The sequence below is a fragment of the Lampris incognitus genome, chromosome 17 (genome assembly GCF_029633865.1).
Source record: "Lampris incognitus isolate fLamInc1 chromosome 17, fLamInc1.hap2, whole genome shotgun sequence".
NCBI classification, from domain to species: Eukaryota; Metazoa; Chordata; class Actinopteri; order Lampriformes; family Lampridae; genus Lampris; species Lampris incognitus.
In genome coordinates, this window is record NC_079227.1 from 24,434,151 (window position 1) to 24,443,875 (window position 9,725).

The following is a 9,725-nucleotide window of genomic DNA, read 5'->3' on the forward strand; positions in this document are numbered from 1 at the left end:
GGGCCACTTCAGGCTCACATCCATTTTGTCAGGGCCAGAAGAAAGCCATCAGTGCCGCATCATTGCCTGAAGTGGCCCACATCCGGATGTGACCGCCGATGATCTCTGTGTTGAATAAATGCTCTGTAAACAGCCAGCTAGCTTACGTTAGCTGTCTAACGTTAAGTGCATGGTAGAGAGAAGAATGAAAGCGCGTGAACGCGTGCACGTGCACAAAATCTCACTCCGGCCAAGTTACCCAAGTTGGCAACTCTTGATAGGGGCACATTATCCAATTAAAATCCTGGCTGCTATTGTTGCTCCAAAAAGCTCATTTGGGCGTAAAATCTTACTCAACTGTCTTGGGGCAGATAAAGTGCATTATGTGTCAAGTAACATTGCTATATGTATAATCATAGGTCAGTTAACAACAATAAGGATAGAAAGGAGTGTGTGTAGATAACTTTACCAGTTGCTCACAGGGCAGACGTGCTGGTTGTACAGGGCCATCGCATATCTGCGAAAAAGGACAAAGAAACATTTGTTCAATGAACCAGTCAGTCAGGCAAGTCAAGAAATATTATAGGACACAATCAAGACTAAAATCTGTGTGTAGTGTTAGAAATCCTGAAAGTTTGAGGAACAGTACCTCTCTAATGTTATTTTGATGTTTGCCAAAGCAAGCCAGACTGGGACCATTATACTTTTGGACGTTGTGATTTATCCAAGGGTCTCCGGTGGAAAAGACGTGCGTACATCCAAAATACACGTCACATATATTGACAAAGTGTCACTTCCGCAGCCTGTGATCTCTTACCTACATTTTAAATTCAGAGAGACTGTTGCTTATTCCTGTCCAAGGGTTAGGTGTTAGGGTTAGGGAACGGATCGGGGTGTCGAGGTTAAATTCTGCGCATGCGCGGAGTTTTGCGCATGTGCATATGGATGAGGCAGCTGCTACGGATCGCGTATTCACTGACAGGCGCTGCTCTTCTTTCCGGCGAGGAGCCGAACACACAACCTGGCCTCTGTCCTGATACCGTTCAGCACATCGACGGTTATCTTTTAACGTGTCTAACAGATGTCCGGATCCAGAGCGGCCCACAATGACTGGTCAAGTAGAGCGTTGTTTTGCTCAAGGACACTTCAGCCAGTGGGACATGCGATGGTCGCTGATACGAAACACGTTTCTGAGTCAGTCTTTCAGAGTTTTAACCACATCCTAGTACAAGTAACCCTAACATCAGCTATCTTCCAAAGACTCAAGACATTGCCTTGTGGTGATACACAAACGAGGGTAGATTCGCCCGGGGCTGCTGCTCCTTTAAGGCAGACATTCAGAGTGCTGACGTAGGCACTGCTTAGAGTTTCCGGGGCGGAGCCATATTGGCAGTAGCCTAGCGGTTAGCTGGTTGCCACGAGAGATTGTGCTGTATCGGTGTGGTTTTGTGTGGCGAGTAAACGGAATTGACTCGACTCGATCTCTCCGTCTCCTCATTCCTGCACTCCCACAGCCTCATAGTGGGAAAAGGTTTTTCCACAGCCAGATAAGATCATCACATATTTCATCAAAACAAGTCACTGACGCGACAGTTTGTATACAAAAGTTGGAAGTTGGACGCGTGATGGTCGATGCGACTTTATTGGTCGTAGGTGATGGTGGGAGAACTTCTGGAAAATGTAGTTTCACGACATACACCCTGTATATTGTAACGTGCATGGATAAGTAGACACGTTGGTCCTCTGTCAACGGCTCAGACCCTTAAGTCGACTGGTTAACGTTGTCGCTTGCGGAGCGGGAGACACGGGTTCGCGTCCCGGCTGTGGCGGTTCCCGGGCCGCCCCCCCTAATTCGCCACATGAAACCCAAAGTAAAAATAAGTTGGACCGTATTGGTTAAAATGGTTATAACGTAAAAGAAACCCTCTCTGGTTGTTTTTCTCAATAACTTACTAATCACTGAGTTTTTCCAAGAAAAAACGAATAATGCGCCCTCGCAACACATTTTAGAGGCATGTCTCTGGGTTAGATGGTTTTAAAATTCAACTGGATTATTTTCGGAAAACAAGTCAACTCCCACTTTTTATAGCCGTTTCCCCTCGCTACTTTCCAAAAAGAAAGTGGCCAGGCTGTATATTTCTGCAGTTGCGTTTTCTTAGTCATACAATTACATAACAGGAGTCACCGGCCTGTGCGGGCACGCGCTGTGAAACAACAGCCCTGGTCAAACTGACTGGGTGGGGATGGGGTGGGGGTAGGGTGGGGTGAGTTGGGGGGCTTTTAAGACCCCGTGTGAAAGAAAAAAATCTGGCGCCCACTTTCCAAAGGTTTCAAATGGCATGGCACAGTGGACTCAGTGGAGATGCCGTCAGTTTCAGTTCAGGGCGAGACAGAACGAGAAAACGAGACAGACAGAGAAACAGAGAGAGCGAGAGAGAGAGAGAGAGAGAGAGAGAGAGAGAGAGAGAGAGAGAGAGAGAGAGAGAGAGAGACGAGGGGGGGTGCAGAAATACACCTATATACAGTAACCCACAGAGATGAAGGGATGGACAGAAAGTGAGGCTGACCAGGGGCATGGTAAAGCAGAAATGAGCCAGAGTGTGTGAAATTGGACAGGCCGTTAATAATAATCGATCGTATGCATTCCTGAAACCTCACCATCTGAAAAATTGTTTTAAAAAAGCACCAGAAAAAGAGGGGTCTTTTATCAGTACAAAGAAAGTCATGTCTAGTCACATCTGATCATTACCGCAGACTATACAACAAATGCACCAGCATGTTTTACCGCGTAGACCCAACGTGTCATTCGCATTTTTCAGAATATGAAACGCTGACTGTAAAAACCCGCTCCACGTTTCTGGACTTGCATGCACCTGTGTTGAGCAATAGCCCCCATGCGATGAAACCACGTCAGCGGCCAAGCCTTCATAATATATTCTACTGGCCCTCCGCTAATGCAAACCCTGCATGTATACAGGTATTTAGTTCCGTTTGTACAGGCTCCTCTCTCAGTAACAATGACCTCTGGAAAGCAAACAGTAGGCCAGAGCCGGTGGTCTCTAGTACTTCTGTGAAATTCCTCCAATTACCTGAAATTCCTCCAATCACCTGGAAACAGTATGTGGTACCAGTGTATTGACAGATTATTGATATCTGAATGAACGTTTTGGGTATTATCCATCAAATTGCTTTTGCTGTTATTGTTGATGTTGTGACCTTTCTGTTATCGAGCGAGAACAAAGAATAATAATAGAAGAACGGGGTGAGGGGGGTTGATGGGGGGGGTCCTCTCCATGGGTATTAGGGAGCCTAAATCTCATGCATTCAACCAAATGCCTTGTTTTTCTAAGCTCGGGAGGGGAGAATAGGATGCTTTCACAAAGAATTTTTCCCAGATTAGGGACAAATCTCCATACTAAATGGATTGTTGTTGTTTTCTTTTTGCGAGATTAGAGAAACGCCAATTACCCGTAACGCCAATCTCCAATCAACAGGTCATTCTCATCACAGCTGCTGCGGCACGTGCGAACTACGGACGCGCACGAGCCTGCACGCAGATCCGCTATCCGCGTGTGACAGTGACATCGCTACTGTGATTTGCATACGGTTCAGAAAAAAAATATTTTTTTTGTTGATCCTGGTTAACAAGTTCTCCATAGGGGGAAACGAAAATTTCTGGAGCGTTTTAAATGTTTGGGCGACTTTCAGGGGTGAGGCCTCCGCGTGACAAGAGGTGGGTGAGTGTTAAGTCCCCCGTCTTCCAGCCACGTGTGCACTTTTTACAGGTTCTCTTCTGTTATAAACGGAGGTTTGAATGTTAAACTGAAAAGCTGCCCCTATTGTATTTAGAAATCACGTCAGGACACAGCGCTGTCGCTCGACACAACCGCTACGTTGCATTCTTTATTTAGACTGACAGCATCACAGGCAGACCCGATCAAACAACCCAGAGCCCGCAGGCATCACCAATCGATCCCAGCACAATAGAACAGCACCAAATCAAATGCAGCACTGTCGATGTGTGCATACATAAAATCCCCCCCCCCCCGGTAGGATTTCAAACATGAAAGGTTGACACAAAGTCCTCTAGGTGGCCAGGGCGTAAACGTGTGCGAACAGGTCGCGGGGCGGCCTGAGGCTGGGCAGGCCGAGGTGGGGAGGGAGAAAGCAGGGGAAGCTGAGGCCCAGGAATGTCTGGGGCCCGTGTAGGAGCTGCATGAAGCCCCGGGGCATCTCGCCATGCTGAGGGAATGGCTAAGGTTGTGTCACCAGCTGTGTGTGGCGGAGCTGACACCTTCCGTAGACGACTGGAGTGCCACCGAGTGCCATCGCTGAGGAGGTAAGTTGCTGGGCCCAGCAGACGGGTGACTTGGAGAGGAGAGGACCAGTATGAAGCCATTTTATTGTCCCTGTGGGGCCTGCGGACCCTGACCCAGTCTGACACATTGATGTCTGGCACCCTGGTTCGTTTTGACTGGTCAAACCGTTGCTTCATCCGCGTCTGTTGACGAGTGACTGAGGCTCTGACCCCAGAGGGAGGTGCCTGGGGTGTGGAGGGGCGGAGCCTGTCAAGGGGCATGCACAGTTCCCGGCCTAGCATGAGAGAGGCTGGGGAGACGCCTGTGGTCGAGTGCTGTGTGGCCCGATAGTGCAGCGGAGTGTGACGGATGGCCTGCGTGAAAGAGCACCCTTGGGCCATGTGTGCTCTGAGGCCGTTCTTCAGTGACTGGTGAAAACGTTCAACGCCGCCATTGGCCTGGGGGTGGTAGTACGCAGTGCGTATATGACGGATGCCCTTGCTTTCGAGATAAGCAGTGAACTCAGCAGAGACCAGCTGAGGGCCGTTGTCAGTGGTGATGGTCTTTGGGAGGCCCCAGCGAGAGAAAAGAGAGTCCAGGAAGTCGATGATGATCTGTGAGGTCACAGTGCCGGAAGTGGTGAGTTCAGGCCATTTTGAGTGTAGATCGTAGGCAACCACCATGAAGCGTTGGTGGTGGGGAACTCCATGGATCTCACCACAAATGTCCAACTGCAGGTGTTCCCAGGGCTGAGAGGGCCAAGCGAGAGGTTGCAGGGGTGGGGGAGCCTGGTGGCCAGTCTTGCCACTCACAAGGCAGGCAGAACAGTCCTTCACCAGAGCCTCAATATCTCTGTCTATCCCCGGCCACCACACCAGGTCTCGGCAGCGCTGTTTCAGTTTCACAATACCCAGGTGGCCTTCATGCGCCGTATTCAAAACACGTGCACGGAGAGCAGCTGGGACCACTGTGCAAAACCCACGTGCCACGCAGGTGTCGTTCCAGCAGGAGAGCTCCTGTCTGACTCGGGCGAACGCAACCAGCTCCTCTGGGACCTTGTGAGGCCAGCCGTTCTGGATGTAGGTGCAGAGCTGGGAGAGGACAGGGTCTTGTTCGGAGGCTGCCCTCAGCTTCTGCAGAGAGACAGTGGCCTGAAGGCGTGTGTGTAGCATTTGGACAATGTCCTTTTCCACACAGTCATTGCCCGTCTGTGGAGCTGGGGTGGAGACAGAGCGAGAGAGCAGGTCGGCGACAACATTGTCTCTGCCTGGGGTGAACTGCAGGCTGAAGTTGTACTGGCGGAGGCGGTCAGACCAGCGGTGCAGCCTCAGGGGTTTGTGGCCTGTCCCAGATGTGGACAGCAGCGCTGTCAGGGCCTGGTGATCTGTCCTGAGGGTGAAGGAGCGGCCATAGAGGTAGAGGTGCCACCTTTCACAAGCCCAGATACAGGCTAACGCCTCACGCTCACCCACGGAGTACCGCTGCTTGGTCAGGTTGATGGCACGGGAGGCGAAGGCGATGGGCTTCTCCACACCGTTCTGGGTTTGAGACAGCACAGCCCCTATCGCTGTGGCTGATACGTCACAGGTCACAAAGGTGGAGCTGGAGATGTCGAAGTGAGCCAACACTGGTGGTGAAGTCAGTTGAGTCTTGAGATCATGCATAGCGTCACTGCATGCCTTTGACCACACCCATGGCTCGTCCTTATGCAGCAGCTGGCGCAGGGGGGCTGTGGTCACAGAGTACTGGGGAAGAAGCCTCAGGTAGTAACTTGTCATACCCAGGAAGGAGGCGACCTGGGCGGCCGAGCTGGGCTCAGGGATGGCCTGAATGGCGTCCACGTTGGATTGTAGCGGAGTTACACTGCTCGCTGACAGCCGGAACCCCACGAACTCGATGGCTGGCACAGAGAGGACACATTTCTCAGCATTGAGAGTTAGCTTGTGCCTTGACAGGGCTGCAAATACCATGTTGAGGCGCTTGTTGTGGATTTCCCTGGTGGGCCCGTGTACCACTATATCGTCCAGATAAATGGCCACGCCCAGTATGCCAGCCAGCACGGAGACCATGATTTTCTGGAAGCAGCTAGGGGCGGAGCTGAGACCGAAAGGCATCCTGGTGTAGCAACAGAGCCGTCTTCCTAGCCTGGCTCACGTCGTCGAGCCCTGAGGCGATGATGTAATTTTCAAAACTATGTAGCCAGCGAGTCCATGGTACCAGAGGCTCGCCAGGTAATGCCAGGAAGGGGGCAGGTGGTGGGAGAGAGATATCAGCCATCCTCGTCGCCAATATTGTATTTAGAAATCACGTCAGGACACAGCGCTGTCGCTCGACACAACCGCTACGTTGCATTCTTTATTTAGACTGACACAGCATCACAGGCAGACCCGATCAAACAACCCAGAGCCCTTAGGCATCACCAATCGATCCCAGCACAATAGAACAGCACCAAATCAAATGCAGCACTGTCGATTTGTGCAGACATAACAGCCCCCTCTCTCTCTCTCTCTCTCTCTCTCTCTCTCTCTCTCTCTCTCTCTCTCTCTCTCTCTCTCTCTCTCATTATCTCTATGACACTCTCCCACTCAGTCTCTATCAGTCATGTATGCCCTCGCTCTCCCTCCGCCCCCCTCCCTCCCACCAATGTTTGTCCTTTCTGCAGGAATTTTTCATCATTTTGTAGTGTGGAAGATTTGAAAACCTGTTTGTTGTTATAAATGCATTGTTTGAACACCCCCCCCTCTCTCAGCCATTCCACCGTGTCAGCAGCTGACAGCCAGTCAGGTTATCGGCTCCTCCTCAACGCCAGCAAATCACTGCGGGAGGGAGAACAGGTGGGATGATATGCCAACACCATTACTTGATGTATAGTCTCTCTCTTTCCCTCTCCCTCGCTCTCCCTGATGCATCACCCTTTTCATCCCACTTGATCAATCTTGTAACTTCCTTTAAAAGCAACGCAACCTTTGTGGGCGCTTGGCCCACTGTAATGTCGCCGTAAAACTTAAAGATCGACACATCGAAGTTTTTTTTCCCTTTTCTAACAGACACTACTACAGATTTCCGTATGATGATACCCAAAGAGGTCCCACCACCTGTTGAGTAATACTGACAGATGTCAAATGGTGCATATCAAAAACAGCACCGTTGTCTCGTTTTTCCCCATACATATAAGAGGCCTTTATTGCAAGTCCATGCATGATTAAAAATGCCACACAGACAAGGGCGAAGCGTTTTTAGCAAAGTCAGAAGTCCTGATAATCAGTCGCGCAACAAACTTCAGAGGGAAAAACATGCAAGAGGAGGCATGAAGACAGTGAATGTGTCTGTGGTTTCATCGCTCGGCAGGACTTACACAACCCATATTCCAGTGATGGTGAAGACAGGTAGGCTGACTGGAAGGATCATCCACAAGGACATGTTGATCTCCAATGTGTATATTGTTGTCCGCACCACTACAAGCAGCACCACAAATTTTCCCCACCTTCAAAAGGATTTCAAGGAACACATCTGCATTCAATGCCAGTCCACAATTCAGAATCAGATCCACTACTTTTTCTTTTTTTATAGAGACTTTGGGACATGAATGTATACGTGCATTTACGATCCCAGACTGTAAGGCAGCTAACTGCACGCTATGGCTGTCTTTAAATTCACTTTATTTTGAGTTATCAAAAAAAAACTTTTCCTAGAGGAACAGACATCGAAAAGTGAAGGAAGCTTGGGCATTTGACCATAGTGCGACTATCCATTCATGTTGCAGTTTATCATCAATTAAACCTTTTGCAAGTCCTGGTGTGTTATTGCTAGTGGGGGGGGGGGGGGCTCACCAAAGAGTGAATTATGAGCATTTCGGTAAACAGCGAGTTTACCTTGTCGTGGAAGAGAGATGTCCTTCAGGCTCCCCACCTCATCTCAGTTCCCCCACAGATCCGAGGAAAACTTTTCAGAAGATCCCGTCAAGCCAAACTCTCTCTATCTCTCTCTCCTGTGTCGAGGCAAATGTTTTCATCGTCTACAAGCCAGATATCGACTATCTCATGGCAGACGGGACAGAGACCGTATTCCCTCTTTCCATTCATCCCCGGGGGTGCCCGCTCCTTCTGCAGCCTGTTTGTTATGAGTCGATACGAGATGCCACATGAAGAGAGGCAGCTGGAGCATCAAGCCCCGCCCCCTTAAAGGAAGTTTTTATCCCGTCTTTATTCATTCATCTCGAAAGGAGTCGCCGTTACTGAACGAGAACTGGCCAGCTAGGCTACCTTTTAAAAGTCGTGTTGAAATTGTCATTTATTTCAGCCAGTGCGCTGTGCATGCACCTGATACAGAGGCAGGTAAAACGTGTTTGTGTGTGTGTGTGCGCGCGCGCGCGTGTTTGAGAGCGCGCGAGAGATGACTATCGCACTATTTTGCTGAAAATTTGCCGAATGAGATATGAAATTAAATTAAATGAATCATCGGGGGCCACTGAGGTTTAAGTGAGGGTGTATTTTTCATACGTTTCGTTCTCCATCTAGTCAAAGTTCCTGGAAAACGGGGTTTCACAATAAGCCTCACAACTGTGTGAGGCGAAAGAGGCATACACTTGTTTTGATGCCTCTTATTTTATTTCTTAATCAACCGAAGCCCGAGCGGGGTTTGTATCTATTTATTTATTTATTTATTTTGCTTTATTTTATTGTATTTATGTTCCTGGCAAAGGAAGCGGCGGACTCACATGGCGCCTCACGTGGCATCCCACATCCGCCGTTGCCTCGCGAGCTCCACAGCTGTCTTCAATTAAGTCCATCCCGGTTGGCGGGAGATAAACATGGCGGCTCCGTGTACAACCCGCAGGGTCGCCAGCCCCGTGTCCTCCATCCACACCGGGGAAACCTCTAGAAACGATTCGCATTTATACCACGCGGGGGCAGTAACGACTTAACTTTACCCCCCCCCCCCCGTCCCATTAACCTCGTCAAATTCCCGACATACGAGTCCGAGGAGTTAGGAGTCAAGAAAAAACAAGTATTTATAATTCTAATACTTTTCTAACTCTTTTTTCCGCTATTCTTTGGACTCGTATTCTTTTTGGTTTCAAATCCACACCCATAAGCTTCCTGAGCTGTAATGGTAAATTAAAATGACATATTTCACCTTTGTTTGAGTGTCAGATCAGACCCATCAACCGAAACCATATTATATCTATTCAAAATATTTACCCAATTGAACTTTATCTTTATATCAGTCTATTTACCAATGTGCTTGTAATGTTGCGTATTTGCAATACAAGCTCGTCCTATTCATTGTATCACTTTATAGCCAATTACATGTCACGTGTGCAGGTGACCTATCCCCGAGTCCTGATACTGGACGAGACTATATGACTGGTTTCCCAGAGAGACCCGAAAGAGTCTCTATGGACAAACTGCATGAGAAGAGAAATTAAATTGCTGAAAAGATGAATAA

General features: G+C 49.1%; 1 protein-coding gene across 1 annotated transcript in view; it reads right to left on the reverse strand.

Moving 5' to 3' along the window:
* Nucleotides 1–8,368, reverse strand: part of LOC130127742 (transmembrane protein 150A-like) — a 29,227-nt gene extending 20,859 nt beyond the window's left edge. Inside the window, exons 1-3 of the mRNA XM_056297466.1 lie at nucleotides 8,150–8,368; nucleotides 7,633–7,761; nucleotides 449–496 (exon numbers count right to left, since the gene is read on the reverse strand). Coding sequence (XP_056153441.1) covers nucleotides 449–496; nucleotides 7,633–7,697 — 113 coding nt within the window. The 5' untranslated portion in view covers nucleotides 7,698–7,761; nucleotides 8,150–8,368. The remainder of the gene's footprint in view (nucleotides 1–448; nucleotides 497–7,632; nucleotides 7,762–8,149) is intronic.
* Between the last annotated feature and the right edge of the window lie 1,357 nt (nucleotides 8,369–9,725).